General features: G+C 50.8%; 1 protein-coding gene across 6 annotated transcripts in view; it reads right to left on the reverse strand.

The window, feature by feature from the left end:
• Positions 1 to 1,582: 1,582 nt before the first annotated feature.
• The window catches only part of ACACA (acetyl-CoA carboxylase alpha), a 100,766-nt gene continuing 83,107 nt past the window's right edge, over positions 1,583 to 19,241 (reverse strand). For all 6 annotated transcript variants that reach the window (XM_077787580.1, XM_077787583.1, XM_077787581.1 and 3 more), the window contains 6 exons: positions 14,233 to 14,410; positions 13,221 to 13,333; positions 7,502 to 7,656; positions 6,881 to 7,051; positions 3,860 to 3,996; positions 1,583 to 3,668 (listed from right to left, as the gene is read on the reverse strand). In XM_077787580.1, coding sequence (XP_077643706.1) covers positions 3,542 to 3,668; positions 3,860 to 3,996; positions 6,881 to 7,051; positions 7,502 to 7,656; positions 13,221 to 13,333; positions 14,233 to 14,410 — 881 coding nt within the window. In that variant the 3' untranslated portion in view covers positions 1,583 to 3,541. The remainder of the gene's footprint in view (positions 3,669 to 3,859; positions 3,997 to 6,880; positions 7,052 to 7,501; positions 7,657 to 13,220; positions 13,334 to 14,232; positions 14,411 to 19,241) is intronic.

The raw sequence follows: 19,241 nt of genomic DNA on the forward strand, positions 1-19,241 counted from the left end.
TGGGATTCTGATGACCCCACATCCAGCAGAGCCCATTGCAGGCACAGTCCCAGCCAGGAGCTGTGGGGGGACAGGAAAGGCTGATTTTTGTCACCTGTGCCATGGCAGCAGCCCTGCTTTGGCCTGCAGGGAGCCGAGGTTCTGCCATCCACAGCATCAAACCCCTGGGTTCAGCCCCACAGCTGTGCCACCCCTTACCTGTGACACCTGTGTCCTGTGCCACCCCTCCCGTGTGCCACCTGTGTGTCCCCAGCTGCCCCAGGTGATGGGCACAGCTCCCTGGGCACACAGAAAGAACCAGGGTGATTTCCACCAAGTTTTCCTAATGCTGCCGATTAACAGCAAATGACATCTTACCTCTCCCCCCCCAATAGAATATTAATTCTTTATTAATTCATGATACAGCTGCTAATTAGTACCTCCACAAATGGGCATCACACCTTAGCAAAACACTCGGAGGTGTTCTGGGGACGGGGGTGTGCAGAGGGAGGGACAGAGGGTTGTGTTAATCCTCTCCCCACAACCCCACCACAGCCAAGAATTTCAACTTTCAGACAAACAACTTCATTTACAAGTGTGTCTCTAATTAGCTGCAGAATTAGTAAAGCAGAGTTTTCCCCCCATAGATCGGCCAAACCCCCGGGGGAGGCTCTGGAATGGAGAGAATCGCATTTCCAATTATTTTGTTGAATTGCTAATTTAGTTATTGTGCCTGGCGTAATTGTGATGGGTATTGGGTGTGCAATTCAATTTGTTTTAAATATTTGTGGGAAGGCTGATCAGTAATGGAGCTGACCTATTTCATGGCCCAAATTGAGAGCAGAGACTAAAACAAAAAACAGCTACAAAGCCCCAGTTTGTCTCAGTTTTTATTTTGATGTCTCTCATCCCTCTTAAGACTGTTGATGCAACAAAAGGTTTACATTAAAAGATGATGGCACTTTGATCTTGGGCTTTGGAGAGCTTACAGCTTTGGTACGGCTTTTCTTGGCATTTTAATATGGAGATATTTTAGGCTAAAGAGTTTTAAACGTGATGCTGGAGTTCAGTAGGGTCTGTCCCCTCACCACCCCCCAAATTTTAACTATCATGATTCTGGTTTGAGAAACGTGGAAAAAGCAACTGCTGGAGTTGTGGTGGGCAAATTTAAATCTCACCTTCCATGGGGAGAACTCCAGAGGGTATTTGTGGATCAGCTCCCAGGGACATCCTTTAGCCAAAGTCCTGGTGGGCCTTTCCCTGCAGGCTCCTACTGAGCAGGGCACAGAATGAGGCTGGAAAAGGTCTCCAGGATCTTCCAGTCCAACCATCCCTGCCCACGGAACAGCCCTGGGAAGGGGGTCCCCAAGTTCTCCCACCTCAGCAGCAGCCTCTGTGCTTTGGGGGTTTTTCCCTGTTTGTCACATTCACTGTGATGCTGGAGGTGACAATGGAGGGTGGGAATGGGGAGTGGCCACCAGCAGGCTTGGTGACAGCGAGCTGGGACCTGGAGGGGTTCCACAGAACCCTCTGTGCCCCGGCCTCAAGCACAGCTCAGCTCCCCCGGGACAGGGGTGACAGATTCCACTCGCAGCAACAGAGCTGGAATTCATTCTTTTTATTAAAAGAAATTGAGGTAAGTGAAATACTTCAGCACCAGCAAGAACCGTTCGTACCCAGGGGCTGTCCCCCTCCCGGTGACCCCCCACACCTGGGGACATCCAGGTGCTGCTGCCACAGGGCCCCAGCAGGCCCAGACCCCCAGGGCCACTGCAGACCCCGGTGTCACCCAGCAGGTTTTTTTGAGCTGCTTTACCCCCAGATTGAGTGGGGTGTGAGCCGGTGCTGGGAACACTGAAATGGGGGGAGGCTGTGGCAGAGTGGGCACGGGGACACCTCCAGATGTCCTGCAGAAGGGACCCTGGTGACACCACCACGGGGGGATCCTGGTGACAGCAGAGCAGCCCCACAAGTCCCGGTCCTGCCCGGCTGACACATTCTCTGTCTGTGTGTCCTGCTGCAGCCCACCCTGGCGTAAGTAAAAGCATCTTTGGGGCTTGTTCAGGGGGCTCTAGTGGAAAAAAAAAAATCTCTTAAATCAAATTAGGGTTCTTAACTATTAAGAAAAAGCAAGACCTGCAGGTGGCTGAGCTCTGCTGGCCACAGGCAGGGGAGCAGCGACCCCGGGCTGGCACCTCCAGTCACTGGCAGCACTGGCAGAAGGGCTGCATTGCACTTCAGGAGGAAACAGGGAAGGGTGAGAGGCACTGGCAGCATCATGGATTAATTCTCTCATAAAACAGCCCTTCTGATGTGCCATACTTCTGACCTACAGCCCTTCCTGCTGGACTAAAGGAGGGGCTGTAAAATCTGAAATTCTTCCAAGACCATCACTGGTGAGCCCGGAGTGCCCAGGCCCAGCTCTGCAGCAGGAGCTGTGTGAGGGGTGGGCTGTGCTTCCCTCCAGCACTGCAGCTTCTCCGAGCTTCTCTGACATTAAAAAACAAGTAGAAAGAAGTTGGGGATCTGGGGGGACCTGGGCAGCTGCCACCCAATTCTTCCTGACCATTGCAATGAGATCCAAACCTGACATTTTTTCCCATTCCCAGGCAAGAGTGGCCCCTCCCCAGCCACACAGGCAGCTCTGGGGCAGGGCAGGGTGATGGAGAAAAGCTCTCCTCGGATCCTCACACCGAGATTTCCTTCTGCAGCCCCGCTGGGGGATTTGGCTCTGTCCTTTCTCCTTCCTCACCTCACCCTGGACCTGCCTCTGGGATGAACACTCAGCGAGGATCCACAGCGGGGCTGCCCCTGCCTTTAGCCCTGAAAACACCAGGGCAGGGAGGGCAGAAATGCTGAGCAGCTGCACTTTGGTCTCTTGTGCCTCCTCCCAGAAGGGCCTTTCACACAGTTCACAGCCTGCTCTAAAGGAATCGGGCACAAAGGCAAAGCGACAGGGCTGCAAATCCCCCAAAACCCTGCGCCCCAAAAACCTTCCCAGCCCTGGGCAGCCCGGGAGCCTCCTGGGGGCACAGGGACAGCCCTGCCACAGCAGCTGAAGGCTGGTTTTGCTCTACCTAGGAGACGAGACAGACGTGGGACACACAGATCAGATCACCACTGACAGAGGGTGACACACAAATCGCCACTGACGGAGCCAGGGGCTGCGGGGGGACAGGGGGACATTGGCACTTGTCAGCACGGGGGAGGAGAGGAGAGGAGGGCAGGGTGTCCCTGCAAGGACAGGGGTGTCCCTGGGGAGACAGGGGCGTCCCTGCCACGCCAAGGCCTCGCGGTACCGGAGCACCCAGCCCCGCTCTGTTCAATAAATAAGGTACAGGAGGACAGCGGGGACTCAGTTCCGCAGGCGCTTTGTGTTTTTATACATTTTCCTCGTGTCCCTGGCCAAAGGACACGCTTCCTCTGGCCAGCCTGATTTGAAAAGATAAAAATGTCACTGCAGCAGCGCTCCCTGAGCCTCCCCCGGCGGCGCGGCCGAGCAGAGCAAGGGCAGGTCCCGGCTCCGGGCTCCTCCCGGGCAGGGGCAGAGGAGCCCCGGCTCTTACGTGGACGAAGGCGAGTCCATTGTGGAGAGGATCCGCACGACCTCGGCTCGCTGCGTGGGGGAGATGTGCTGGGTCATGTGCACGATGGAATCCATGGCAACCTCGGGATTGGCCTGGACCAGGCTGCAGAGAGGACGGAGAGCAGCGAGTGAGGCAGCTCCGGAGCTTCCCCCAGGGGGCTGGGGCTGTGCTGGACACTTCCCCAGGACACTGCTGGGCTGGGGTCACACAGGGACTGGAATCCTGTGTGCCCCACGGAGAGGGAGCAGCTCTGGAGCCATCCCTGATCCCCCCGCGTGCCCTCCCTGGCTCACCTCCGGATCTGCTTGAGCACGTAATCCCTGGAGATGTACTTGATGTTCTCCTCCACCACCGAGCGAACGCCCTCCTCCTCCGTCAGCTGCTTCTCCAGCCACTCCACCAGGTCCTTGTTGCTGTCCCACAGGTAGGCCTGCCAAAATGCCACAGCTCAGCCTGCACCCCAGCCCTGCCCACGCCCCACATTTACCCCACGGCTCCTGGACTGGCAGCTGTGGTGGCACATCTGGCTGGGCATCCCCACCAACACACCTAACAATCAGCACAAGGTCAAGCACTACCCATTGCTTTTGCATCCTGCCACAAATGAGATGGAAGGGGACCAAGGAGGTGCTTGGTCAGTGCTGCAGGGAACGAGCTGCATCAATCCCAGGAGCTGTCCCAGATAAATCCCATTGCCCTGGTTATCAGCTCCCCAAATTCTGGTGGAACAGCCCCGTGGGCAGGGCCGAGCAGGTCGGAGTGTCTGGAACCCTCAGCCCCCTTTTTGCCTTTCACACGATCATTTCACCTGATATTTGCTAGACAGTCGGCTGTGTAATAACTCAGGAGTGTGTGAACCCCTAACAGCCTTCTCTCCTCTCCTCTCATTTTCTTTACAAATCATTTAAGAATCGTTTTGTTAATGGTTTCCGGAAAAGCAAGTACTGCCATTAGCACTCATTCATATTTATGTCATTTTATTTGGGTAATTAAACACAAAGCTCCTCATTTAAAGGTGCACTATCCTTCTCTGTTATCACTAACCAAGCCAAAGGCAGAATGACAATGAGCTGGGGGCGGTGACACCGTGGTGGCACCTCCTGGGCAGGGAGTCACCGAGTCACCAGGGCTGGAAAAACCTCTGGGATCATCGAGTCCAGCCATGCCCCAGCGTGCCAAGGCCACCACTGACCCTGTCCCCCAGGGCCTCCAGGGATGGGCACTCAGCCCTGCCCTGGGCGGCTGTGCCAGGGCTGGGCAGCCCTTCCCATGGAGGAATTGCCCTTCCCAAGGAGGAATTGCCCTTCCCAAGGAGGAATTTCCTTTCCTGTGGAGGAATTGCCCTTCCCAAGGAGGAATTGCCCTTCCCATGGAGGAATTTCCTTTCCCGTGGAGGAATTGCCCTTCCCATGGAGAAATTTCCTTTCCCAAGGAGGAATTGCCCTTCCCATGGAGGAATTTCCTTTCCCGTGGAGGAATTGCCCTTCCCATGGAGAAATTTCCTTTCCCAAGGAGGAATTGCCCTTCCCATGGAGGAATTGCCCTTCCCATGGAGAAATTGCCCTTCCTATGGAGAAATTTCCTTTCCCATGGAGGAATTGCCCTTCTCATGGAGAAATTTCCTTTCCCAAGGAGGAATTGCCCTTCTCATGGAGAAATTTCCTTTCCCATGGAAGAATTGCCCTTCTCATGGAGGAATTTCCTTTCCCAAGGAGGAGTTTTCCCAATATCCAGCCCGGACCTCCCTCTCCTGCTGTTCCCTGGCTGTCCCCTCGTGGCAGGGACACCTCCCCGTGTCCCAGCTGCTCCCAGCCCGGCCTGGGGCTCTGCCAGGGATCCAGGGGCAGCCCCAGCTCCTCCGGGAACTTCTCCCAGGGAAGAATTTTGCTTTCAGAGCCCATCCCAGCCCCTGACACACTTGAGAAACCCCAGGATTATTTTATTTCCTTCCACACAATGTCTCTGATGGTCTCAGGCCGGTGATGTCACTTCAAGATTTTGCTTATTTCATTGTTTTTCTCCTTGTTACGACTTGGGAGTGGGAGTTTTGCTCCCTGCCTGTGGCCTGGCAGGCAGCAGCACCCCCTGCATACAAAGGAAGGTTCCAGGAAGGGGGGAAGCCCAGCCCCAGACCTGTGTAAAGCTCCATTTACCCAAGAATCCCAAAGCTTTTCGTTTAGGAGAATATTTAATACTCTTATTAATCATTTTTAATCCGTTTGCTTTTAATTAAGAAACAGCATGATGCTTCCCTATCAACATATGCCAGGGAGCAGATTAATTGTGGCTTAAGATAACTCTCCTTGATTGGTGTAATGTATTAGCTAACGAGCTGCCTGCTTTTGGAGAGCTCAGGCTCTACCTTGGAACGGCTGCTGCCCTCCAGAGAACATTCCCCCCTTCCCTGGAACCCCTGGGTGCTGGGGACTTCAAAAACAGAATAAAAAAAATAGAATTAAAAAATAAAACACTGAAATAAAACAGAATTAAAAAAAAATAAAGTAAAATAAAGTAAAATAAATAAAGTAAAATAAGGTATCATAAAGTAAAATAAAATAAAGTAAAATAAAATAAAATAAAGTAAAATAAAGTAACAAATAAAGTAAAATAAATAAAGTAACAAAGTAAAATAAAGTAGCATAAAGTATAATAAAATTAAAGAAATAAACAAAATAAAGAAAATTAAATAATACAGTAACAAAGTAAAATGAAATAGATACATAAAATTAAGCAATATAAATAAAATTAATGAAATAAATCAGAATAGAATAAAATAGAATACAGAATAAAATAGAATAAAATATAGAATAAAAATGGAATAAAATATGGACTAAATATTGAATAAAATATAGAATAAAATATGGAATGAAATATGGAATAAACCAGAATAAAATAGAATAAAATATAGAATGAAGTAGAATAAAATAGAACAGAAAAAATAAAATAAAATAAAATAAAAATAAATAAATAAATAAAAATAATAAAATAAATAAATAAAATAAAATTAAATAAAATTAAATAAAATAAAATGAAATGAAATAAAATAAAATGAAATGAAATAAAATAAAATGAAATAAAATGAAATAAAATAAAATAAAATAAAATAAAATATAAAATAAAATAAAATAAAATAAAATATAAAATAAATAAAATACTGAGATTGGAGGCTTGTGAGAGACCAAGCCGAGAGCAGCTCCAGAGCCTGCCCTTGCTCAGAGCCTGCAGCTGAGCACAATTCCCGAGGAATGCCCACGGTGCCTCTGGCCATGCCCCGGCCAGGGGTGGCCCAGGTGGGTGCCAGGGCCCCGACTGACCTTGACCGTGCCCTCCACCTCGACGAACCAGCGGCGCAGCATGGCCTGGATCTGCCCGTCCGTCAGCTCGGGGTTGGCCTCGTGGATCTTGCCCTTCACCACCTCCTCCAGCAGCAGCCGCCGCAGCCGCCAGTAGAAGAAGGTGCGCGAGGTTTTCCAGTCCAGCACGTCCTGGGGCAGGACAAGGAGTGAGGCAGGGCAGGGGCGGCCACCCCGGCCCCCCGATCAACCCCAGGTGGCACCCGCCCTGCTGCCCGTCACGGCGGGGCACCAGGAGCCCTGCAGGAGCCTGGCAGCTCTGCAGGAGCCTGGCAGCCCTGCAGGAGCATGGCAGCTCTGCAGGAGCCTGGCAGCTCTGCCTGCAGCCCTGCAGGAGCCTGGCAGCCCTGCAGGAGCATGGCAGCTCTGCCTGCAGCTCTGCAGGAGCATGGCAGCTCTGCCTGCAGCCCTGCAGGAGCCTGGCAGCCCTGCAGGAGCCTGGCAGCTCTGCAGGAGCATGGCAGCTCTGCCTGCAGCCCTGCAGGAGCCTGGCAGCCCTGCAGGAGCATGGCAGCCCTGCCTGCAGCTCTTCCTGCAGCTCTTCCTGCAGCCCTGCCTGCAGCCCCAGCCCCGGACACTCACGGTGATGGCCCCTTTCTCCTGCATCCTGCCGGGCGTGTCGTGCAGGTCAGCGAACTGCATGGCCACCTGCTGGTACATGGGGGCCAGGAACTCCTCCCGCTCCTTCAGCTTGGCCTCCAGCTCCTTCCTGTCTGCCGGGCTCAGCTCGGGGGTGCCTGCAAGCACACCGAGGTCAGGGGGAAAATCAGGGGTGCCTGGAACCACACACAGCTCAGACATGGGGAAAATCAGGGGTGCCTGAAGCCACACACAGCTCCGACCCCAGGGAAAATCAGGAGTGCAGCTCCAGAGCTTGGAGAAGCCAAAGGACAAACCCCAGAGCATCAGCTCCCAGCAGTGCCCAGCAAATCTCTGGTCCAGCCCAGACTTTGTGCCCCAGAGACTCAGAAAAGGGCTCCGAGGGTGTTTTCAAACTCTGTTCCATTTAAATGCCAACGATCTGAGCCGTCTATTAAGTGACATTTACAGGACTTACTCCTAAAAGAGAATAATGTCCCAGCACTGCTGTTCATTCGTCAGGAAACACAGACTGTGGCACAGCAGCTTCACCACTCCTGTAGGCTGCTGCCTGCCAGAGCCCACCCCAGGGGCTCTGCAATCACTGCAGGAAGCCAAAGCAGCCCCAGGCCAACAAACCCACCTTAAACCACTGCAGAAGCTTTACAGAAACCCCAAGGGGGACCAGGGACAGAACCCAAGGCTGGAATTCACTGTCACTGGGCCCAAAGGGGCCCACAGAGGGTGATCGGACAAATTCATGCAAGGAGATTCCAGCACAGGCTCCTGAGCATGAAGATCAGATATTAATCTGTGCTCAGGAAGCCCCTAAACCACAGCTGGGAGCTGAGGCAGCATCCTGGGGGCTCCACGGCAGGATGCTGCTGCTCCTTGCACGCCTCATTCCCACAGACAGGACAATCCAAGGCTGCTGGTCCAAAGGGGAGAGCTCCCCAGCCCCTGAGCTCGGTGCTCACACACCCCATACATGCATTTTTCCAAGGCACATGTATTTTTCCAAAGATCCTTCCCAGGGAAGGAATGTTTTTTTTTTTTTTCTGTGCCTACCAATATAAATGTTACCCTAACCCTTCAGATGCGAGTAAGAAGGTTTTAATTAAGAGAAGCTCCCCTTATAACCTTCAGAATAAAAAATTATCTGTATTTATCCACGTTGAACTCCCAGGCTCCCTGCTTTTAATGGCAACACAAGCACTTGAGGCAGCCCCGCTGGTGAATTCCGGCCCCTGCCACCGAGTCCACCCAGCCAGGCCCAGTAATGATTTAGGTGAGATTAACAAATATGTCAATGTCTATTTTCTGCTTAATTTAAAAGCAGCGTCTATAAAGATTTTTGACTTCTGAACCCTGTTCTCCTGGAAGAAAGAAGGTAACAATGAGGAGGGGGGATAAAGAGTGATTATCCCATCATCGATCGTTTGTCAGGAGCATTTCTTATTCACTGGACTATTGTAAAAAGCTAAGCTCTCGATCAATCCCGTAAGCCCCCTGTACAATTAAATATCTTGGAATGGTTTTCTTTCTTTCCTAGTCAGATCTCGAGGCCTCAGGGTTTTTCAGAAAGCCTGAGCTTTATTTATTTATTTCTCAAGGAAATAAAATAAAATAAAATTTTAAAAAAAAAAGAAAAAGAGAAGTCTTCTTCCACAAATCTTATCCTGGCAAGGAGAGGGGAGTTAAAATATGGGATTCCTTTGCTCTAGAGGTACTTGACAGTTAATGAAACTGTTAAAGTTTAAATCATAGGAACATTATAGACCTCTAGGTATGGATTGGCTGCTAATCAATAGGGAAACAAAAGGAGCAGCACTCCGAGACAGCCCTGATCCATGAGCACAGAGCCTGGCACGCAGCTGGGGCAGCACCAGGAACTGTGTGCCCCCTGCCCTGCCAGGGGGCACAGGGCAGGCTCCTGAGTGCCAGCAAATGCCACCCGCTTCTCTTGGACTGCAGCTTCCCCTGCAGCCTCCACACCACCACGAGGGTCCGGGATGGGAAGGGGCTGGGAAACCTCTTCATTCTGTTCCCAGCACCCCCAGAGCCCACCCACGGCAGGGAACACCCCAGCACCACAGGCTTTCTTCTCTTTTTAAAGCAGCAACACAACTGCCTTAGCCAAGTTGAAAAGATGCCCTGGGAGAGGAGCAGCTCCGGGGTCCCACACCTGCAACAACAGCCTCCCACCTGAACCTCGCCTCCTCTCCTTCTGCCTCCAGCAAAGCAGCTGCCAGACATGAATTCATTCTCTCTTGGAGGGTGTAAGCCCTGGCACAGGTGCCCAGAGCAGCTGGGGCTGCCCCTGGATCCCTGGCAGTGCCCAAGGCCAGGCTGGACAGGACTGGGAGCACTCTGGGATAATGGAAGCTGTCCCTGATGAGCTTTAGGGTTCCTCCTAATCCCAACCATCCTGGGATTCCACAAAACTCAGCAAAGGCAGCAAAAATGCCAAAGGTGTCTGGGATGCCCAGGCAACTCCCCCAGCCTGGCTGGAGAGAGCTGCTCCAGAGGGGAGAGGGAAGGTCACAGGGAGCCACTCACATCCCTGGAGACACAGGCATTTTTGGATTGTCTCTTGTTTCTTTAAATGAGACAGGCTGTAATTGCTTCACTAAATATTCAGCAGGATTTATGTCAGAAAGGTGCAGCATGAACAGCCAGTGAAGGTCACACCAGCTCGTGGCACAGGCTGCAAATATCCTTGTGCAGAATCCCTGGGACTCCCCCCCTGGCCCTTCCCTCTCTCTGCTCCTGAGGTCTCATTTCTCAGCAGGTGAAGTGTGGCAGCGACATAATTCCAAAAAATTCCTGCCCCCAGCCCTCCTGGGAGGATATCCCAGTGCCACGGAGGAGCTGAGAGGAAGCAGGACTTGCTCTGGGAGCTTTGTGATGGTGAATTAACACCAATTTAAATGCAGCAGCACCTGCACAGGGAAGCAGCTACTGCAACCAGCATCACCCACAAAACAAAGTGACAACCCGTGTTCATCCAACACCCCACGAGAGAGGGAATCAGAAGAGCAGTGTCTCTCCCAGGTTTTCCTGAAAAACTGGCAGTGGGGGTCAGTTCTGATCCTGCACCCCAAGATGTTATTTTCAGAGAGGAACTGCTGTGCTGAAGTGGAGCTGAGTGATGCATAATTGAGTGTTCACTCATTATTTGGAATTTTAAAGACAATTTTGGATGCTCTTTAGCCAAGTTAGGTGTGAACCAAGGCCCAGCAGCACAGATTGACTGCCCTAGGAAATTTAACAAGTGAAATAAGTACAATTAGAGGTGCATTCAGCACACAGCATCAGCAAGGAGGACATTCCCACTATCACCATGTGCATCAGGTGATGACTGGATGCTGCCTTTTTCCTACAAAAACCATGGAAATGCAATAGCCAGTCCTGCTGTAACTGCAGCCATTCTGCCATTCCTTTCACCCATATTCCACCTCGTTTTTGCACCTCTGACACAAGGCACGGAATCTGTATGATGAGGCTGATTTTCACTCCACTCCTGCATGTTCTAGTCCAATTGTAATAAATAAATAAAATTGAGTCTCTGCATTTTAAACTCTGGCCCAAGGCTCGCAGGCTGCCCCGTTCCCACACTTCTGGGTGATCCCTGCACCCCAATTCCATGTGGGAATGTGCTCTGGGGCAGGAGAAGGGCCACCCCTCTCTCCCCCTGCACTCAGCTCTTGAGTGACACTTTAATAAACCACGGGGGCTAATCAACATTTCAGCAATCGCGCTGCAGAATTGATAATGAACAGATTTATGTCAAATGATTCGATATGTGCCAGCCTCCCCTGCTCTCCCACTCCCCGGCCAGCCCCGGCGTGGGCTGCTGGGGAGAGAGGGAGAGCATCTCCTGGTGCAGCCCGGGGAGGGATGACAGCCACTCAGGGGTTAAAGAGAGGCACTGAACCCCCAGCTAATGAGTAAGAATTCAGCAGGCAGTGTAAGATAAATGGAGCTTTCTCTGCTTCTGCTGGAGTCAGCATGAACTGCGGCCCTGCGGCTTGTTTGTGGCAAATGGAGTGCGCGAAATATCAAAGGGCAGTGATCCAGAAGAAGACCGACTTTGACAAATTTTAAATTGGCCAGAAAGAAAACCGGCAAAAAAAAAAAAAAAGAAAAAAATATAAAAATATAAAAAAAAAAAAAATTATGCAATTCAGTGTGTCCTGCAATCTTGGCTTTCCTGCTCTGGTGTGGAATTAGTGGCAAAACAGCAGCAATGATGGTGCTGGGAGCAATTACGATCCATCTCGGGGAGATGCTTATCAGTGACTGAAGCTTTTAGAGCTCTCCCTATGTACAGTTGTAAGTGACTTGCTCTTGTGTTGCAGTCATTTTAATTAAAGTGTATGGAGTTTGCTGGGAGTAATTACCCTGTAGAGGAAGAGGAGGGGAAAAAGCCCTGACCAGGCTCCTCACACGGGTCTGTGAGGCTGTTGGCAGAGAACTCCATCCCATCTTTCCCCTTGTGGGTTTTTTTTAATTTTCCCACAGGATTCAGGGGCACCCTGCAGGTGTCCTGTACCCACAGAGGGCCGGGTCCCCATGATTTGGGGTGGTCACTGTCCCTTTGCTCCTACAGGGACACTGTCAAGTCTGACAGAGGCCCAAAGTGAGGACTGCTGAAAATAACTTCCTTGCTGCAGCTGCAGACTTTCAAACTGGGATTTAAGTCATGGAATAATAGGATGGTTTGAGTTGAAAAGGATTTTAAAGATCATTTCATTCCACTCCCTGCCATGGGCAGGGACACCCGTCACTATCCCAGGGCACCCCCTCACCCTTCACCCGTTATTCTCTTCCCGAGGTGTATCAGGAGGGTTGTTTTGTGTATAAATTGTTGCCCTGCCATAAATTAAAAAAAACCCAAACAAATAATAAAATGTAACTGCAGCAATAGCCAGGATTTATCAGTCATTTGCAGAACACTTTTCCTCCTGAAGGTTCCCAAAAGGCTTTATAAATTCAAGCCATACCCACATGGCACGCTTCTCCCTCCACTGAAATGTAGTCAATTTTGGAGGTAAAAGGAGGCTCTGTAAGATTATACTCTCATAGTAAGAGCCAGTAAAGGACTATTTAAAAAGCCTATTCCCCCGAGAGAGAACATATCTGATATTAAGTGCATTTTGCTGAACACTCTGCATTTTGGGATGTTGAGTGCTGGGATCACTCAGAGTGGAAACAACAACCCTGGTCGTGCCAGCAGTGAGCTCTGCCCTGTTTACAGAGACATGGACAACACTCCTGATTCCCTTGGAACTGAAGAGCACACGGGTATCATTACTGCAAACTACCCCAGACACCCAGTGACAGCCCAGCAGCCCAAAATGTCTTTGATCAAACCCTTCGTTACGTGAAATGATGCCCGCTGAAGGCTTGGCCCACAAACCTTCAGTGAGCTGAGCAATTGCTGAGCTGGAAATTAGACCCAGGCATCTGCAGCGAGGGTCTGTTGTGAGATCCAGTCAATAAAATATAACAAAAAAGAGAAATCAGCTCAAAAACCCACAATATTACACACCCTGGGTACGCTGAGCACGCGAGTGTCATCTCACGTGTACGCACGTGCCGTGGTCTCACCTGGTTTTCTTCCCAAGTCAGACAAGAGTAAATAAAAATGGAAATGGCTGTGACCAAACGCCCCCTGAGGGGTGCCCAGGCCCCAGTGCCCCGCGGGTGTCCCACGTACCCAGGCGCTCGGCCAGCTGGATGTACACCGGGTCCACCCTGCGCATGGTCTTCACCAGGTCCTTCCTGCGGAAGCGGATCTCCACCGTCCCCTCGGGCTCCAGGATCCCTCCTCTGCAAGCAAGCAGAAAGGCACCTCTTGCACCTGACTGTGTCAGCAGCCACAAAATGGAGTGGCCCAGCACCTGCTGGAAGGCGTGTGAAAGGAGAACAGGGAGCAGAGGGAGGGGTTGTAGCTCTGGTTTGTCCAGGCTGAAAACGCAGATGAGGTCCCACATGTCCAACCCCACGGGAACAAACTGTCCCAGGCCATGGGGAGCATATGAGCCAGCAGTGTGCCTTGGTGGGCTCCTGGCCTGGGTCAGGAATGGTGTGGCCAGCAGGAGCAGGGAGCTCATTCTGCTCCTGCACTCAGCACTGGTGAGGGCACACCTCGAGGGCTGTGTCCAGCTCTGGCCCCTCAGTTTGGGAAGGACCTTGAGATGCTTGAGCACATCCAGAGGGGGCAATGAGGCTGGAGAGGGGCTGGGAGCACAAACCCTGTGAGGAACGTCTGAAGGAGCTGGGGTTGTTCAGCCTGGGTTGTTCAGCCCTTTGAGGAACATTAGAAGGAGCTGGGGCTGTTCAGCCTGGAGAAGAGGAGGCGCAGAGGTGCCCTCATTGCTCTCCACAGCTCCTGAAGGGAAGTTGCAGACAGGTGGGGTCAGTCTCTCCCACCAGGCAGCACTGACAGAACTAGAGGACACAGCCTCAGCTACGGTAGGGAAGGTAAAGGTTGGATATTGGGTAAAAAAATTTCACCCAAAGAATAATAAAGTACTGGAGCTGTCTTCCCAGGAAGGTGGTGGAGTCACCATCTCTGGGTGTGTTTAAAAAAAGGCTGGACATGGCACGTGGGGCTGTGGTCTAGTTGAGGTGTGAGGGCATGGGTTGGACTTGATCTCAGAGGTTTCTTCCAACCTCACTATTCTGTGACTGTGTGACCCCAGGCATGGCTGAGGCAGAGGCCCCACCTGCTGTCCCTGTCGGCGTACATCTCCATGTGCCGGGGGTTGATGGTGGGGTCGATGACCACCCAGGAGCCGCCGCGCAGCTCGCCCTGCGGCGGGATGTAGATCAGCACCGGCTGCCGGTACTCGCGCAGGCCGTCCACGATGTAGGCCCCAAACTTCAGCACCTGGTCGTACATGTCTGGGGATGGACACAGAGAGGGTCAGCATGGCTGGGGATGGACACAGAGAGGGTCAGCATGGCTGGGGATGGACACAGACAGGGTCAGCATGGCTGGGGATGGACACAGGGTCAGCATGGCTGGGGATGGACACAGAGAGGGTCAGCATGGCTGGGGATGGACACAGAGAGGGTCAGCATGGCTGGGGATGGACACAGAGATGGTCAGCATGGCTGGGGATGGACACAGGGTCAGCATGGCTGGGCATGGACACAGAGAGGGTCAGAGATGGCTGGGGATGGACACAGAGATGGTCAGAGATGGCTGGGGATGGACACAGAGATGGTCAGCACGGCTGGGGATGGACAGAGAGATGGTCAGCATGGCTGGGGATGGACACAGACAGGGTCATCATGGCTGGGGATGGACACAGACAGGGTCAGCATGGCTGGGGATGGACACAGACAGGGTCAGAGATGGCTGGGGATGGACACAGAGAGGGTCAGCATGGCTGGGGATGGACACAGACAGGGTCAGCATGGCTGGGGATGGACACAGACAGGGTCAGCATGGCTGGGGATGGACACAGACAGGGTCAGCATGGCTGGGGATGGACACAGAGAGGGTCAGCATGGCTGGGGATGGACACACAGTCTGGAGTCACAGCTCCCCAGTGCCCCAGCCTTGGACACATCCAGGGGTGGGGCAGCCACAGCTGCTCTGGGAACCTGTGCCAGGGTCTCAGCACCCTCACAGGGAAGAATTTCCTCCTGACAGCCCATCTACATCTCCCTGCTCCAGGTTAAGGGCATTCCCCCTGTGCCATCACTCCATGCCCTTGGGTAAGTCCCTCTCCAGCCTGCAGGATGCTCCCACACCTGTCCAGATGTGGGACCTCCCCTCTGGAAATCCACTCCGGACACTTCCCAGGGCTGCAGTGCTCAGTGCACACCAGGTGCCCTGGGGATGACCCACCCCTGCCTCCCCAGCCCACAAACATTCCCACAGCCTGGGGAATCCGCCTGGCTACGTCTGCACTGCCCAGTTCCACACTTACTACCCTGGACCTCTCCCACAATTCATGTGATGTGAATAAAATGCACCTAAGGGCAGCAGAGCTTTTCCAGATCTTCATAAAAATGTGTGTGGAGAGGGATGGGGAACAGCACTCGGCTCTTCCTCCATTAAAATTTGTTTAAGGCATTTTGCTCAAAATTAATAAGAACAACTCCACTGTGTAAAGACAGTACATTGAAAATATCAGCCCCAAAGGTGATTTAAATAAAAGAGGAAAATGGAAGGCAGAAGAATTTCTATGAGATGATATAGTTTCTAATGGATACAGTTTGTAATGGAAACAGGCACTCTTGAATATATATATATTTTGTTACATAGAATTATATCTAGAAGTATTAAATCAAAATACAAGAAATGAAAAATAGTTATTAGGCTCATCTAGCCCACCTCTTTGTTCACACAGGACCGTTTCTTCCACAGTGCTTTTGAAAGCTCCCATTCAGAAACCCCCAACAATAAATCTGCTTCTCCAGGGGCATTTGCACAGCCAAAGAGATGAGAATTCCCTCAGAACTCAGCCGGGCTGGCCCTCCCTCCCCATTAATTTCATGTCACTGCCCCTCGCAGCACCCTGCCCCATGTCTGCTCTCCTTCAGGCTCACCCCAAACTGCAGCAGGGTTTGCAGTGGGTTTGTCCTCACACACTGCAGGCGTCCATCCCTCATCTCTCTTCCAACCCCCTCCATCATTTGGGGTTTTTTTTGCTTGGACCCTCCCCATTTGCCTGGTTTTTTCTGGCCATTAAAATACCAGTGCAGAGAAAATTGAGGAGCTGCATTTATGTACCTGCAACAGGAACAGTCTGGGAGCACTGAGACACTTTTATTCATCTAAAATCCTTCTATCCCTCGAGAAAAAACTCATTTCTGGGCAAGAAAGAGATCCCAGCCAAGGCCCCTTTGTCATTCAACCTTCATTTTAGTGCTAAGCATTAACATTAACACAATTAAGCAATTAACTCTTTGGGAAACATTCTTTTCTATTTCATATATATATACAAACAAATATATATATAAATAAATATTAGTACCACAGGCACTGATAGGATCTCTCCATTTCATTTCCAAGGTCATTGCCCAAACACCCAAGAAAAGAAATTTCATGTTATTTAAGAGGTATCAAATGCTGACAAAAGGAAGAACAATTTATTCCCTCTAATTGGGAATAAACATAAATCCCATCAGAGACAGTGAGGATTGAGAACCAAACAAAACTCCAACCTTTCCCTTTGTCCTGAGCAAAGAAAAAGACTCAAAAGAGGTGACAAATTTATTACTAATTATACAATTATTTTATTATGTAGTGCTAGTAATAAACCACTTGAAGTACTTTCAGCTAATTCTAGTGTTAAGAAAATAATTGCTCGATTCAAATTATTTTAACCGAATTAATTCTTTACTAGACATTTTTTACTAGTGCTACATAATAAAATAATTGTGTAATTAGCAATACATTTTTCACTCCTGCCACGGGTATATATTTTACTCAGGTGAAGTGCAGAGAAGAGCAGCACTAATTGTTTGAGCAGGGCAGAGGAGGGAGGAGCACAGAAATTGGGGGAACTCGCTGCTCTCTCCCAGCTCCAAACCTCCCTCGGGCTGCCCGGGTGTGACCAGGGCAGGATTTTGTGTCCCAGGTGCCAGGGAAGGGTTTCTGTGCCCGTGGATTTTTTGGGATCAGCCCTGCAGGAGGCTGAACCTCAGCCCTGCACCTCTGCACACAGCTGGGAATGTCCTGCAGTGTCCCAGCAGCCTTGGCATCCTGATAAATAACTGATGAAACCCCAAAATTGGGCATTCAGTAGAACCAAGCGCTGCCTTCCTTTGCACACCCAGTGTGGATGTTCTCAGCTCAGTCAGAGGGAAAAAGAGAAAGATTTCTGCCAGGCTAAGCCTGGGGAAAGTCTGGGAGGAAGGTAAATGTAAACAATGTAAACAATCTATTATTTTGTTTTCTGTTCATATTGTTTACAGATTATATTGTTTATAATCTATTGTTTATGGATATGTTCCACCACACTGACCTAAGCCCAGTGCACCAATCAGGTGAAATGGTTTTACTGTAAGACCAATGGAATTAAATGTTCACCAAGATGGACATTATAAAAGAGAGAAGTGCTTTTCAATACAGAGAGAGGTGCTTTTTGAATAAAAAGCATTATAAAAGAGTGCCTTTTATTTAAAAAAATAAATATATATTTTATATGTATTTATTTATATTTTATATATATATATAAAAGAGAGAGGTTCTTTTCAATATAGAGAGAGGTGCTTTTTGAATAAAAAGCATTATAAAGAGTGCTTTTTATTTAAAAAATAAATATATATTTTATAAATATTTATTTTTATAATATATATATATATAAATATATAAAAAAGAGAGAAGTGCTTTTGAATAAATGCTCATTTTGCCTTCTGAAGTGGTGAGAGTCATCTCACCCATCCCTGCCTCAACAGCATCACCCCCAGCCCTTCAGCAGGGCTGCTGGAGCTGCTGCTGCTCCAGGGGCTGGAGGCGGCCTCGGTGTCCCAGCCCTGGCTGCAAACCCTGCTGGGGAGCATCTCCTCCCTGACTGCCAAAGGGTCCCCACGGTGCTGCAGCCCAGAATTCCTGTACTGAGCCAAAGCTCAGCCCCAGCGAGGGGTCCCTGTCCATGGCAGGGCTGGAACGAGGGGACCCCAAACCAGCCTGGGGCTCGTGGGCGACGCAGAGCTGGCACCAGCAGAGCAGAGCCGGCTCTGCAGCAGGGTGGGCAGTGCCCACCAAGCTCTGACCCCTCCTCAGTGCCACCCACAGGGCCACGCAGCCTGCTGGAGGTGTCCCCACCTCCCGGGGGGAAATCCTGGTGCCCAGAGCCCTCCCTGCCCCACCAGCCCGGTGGGACACAGATGGGACATGGACAGCACGGCCAAGACACCCATCCACCCCAGCGGCCAGCCTGCAGCTGAGCCCTGCCGAATGGCTGGGTATTTATTTTATTTGCAGGATAAATAGGTGGGCAGTAAAGCAGGAGCCCCAGCAGGGTTCCACGGGGGGGATTGGGGTTTGCTGGTGCCCAGCCCCCCTGCGAGCCCAGCACCCTGGTGCTCATTTCCAGGGAATTTCACGCCTGACGTCTCCCCGCCGTGGGTCACCGCCGGCTCGCCCAAACCAACCCCTGCCAAATGGCTCCTCCGTCGCAATTCTCCAGCCAGGTTTTTGTAATTTAATTTTGCATTATGCTCAGGAGCCTTCTGGCCACGGGGAGAGCTCGTTGGGGAAGCCACCACCACCACGAGCTGCCTTTATTTCGGGTGTTATTTATTTATTTTGCAGCAGGAATTAGACCTCCCAGGCTGACTAGGAAAGAGGGGGTTTAATTTTTTTTTTTTTCCCTTTTCCTCCCCCTTCACTAATGTCAATTTTCAGCATAGCAAGAGCTGTCTCTAATCTTTTCCTACTCATTACACACAATTTTGGAGTCATTTTACCCACAGTGCAGTCGGCTCCTGGCAGTGTGTTTGTGTGCACTGAGGGGTGGCATAATTGTTTATTTTCCCTCCCTGCATAATCCGCAGCCAGCACTGAAACCAAAACTGCAAACAACTCCCCAAGGGACACCGAGAGTGTCAGGAGACACCAGCAGCAAGCAGGAGGCTGGAAAATGCAAGGAGCAAGGTGCAAACTACAATGGCTCTGTCCTTCCCTCCTCCTCCTCCTGCCAGCTGGCTGGAATAACTTGGGATGTGCAATATAAATATTAACATCCTCCTGCTGCCTGTTCCACCCAACTCC

This window comes from Lonchura striata, chromosome 20 (genome assembly GCF_046129695.1).
Source record: "Lonchura striata isolate bLonStr1 chromosome 20, bLonStr1.mat, whole genome shotgun sequence".
In the NCBI taxonomy this organism is placed as follows: domain Eukaryota; kingdom Metazoa; phylum Chordata; class Aves; order Passeriformes; family Estrildidae; genus Lonchura; species Lonchura striata.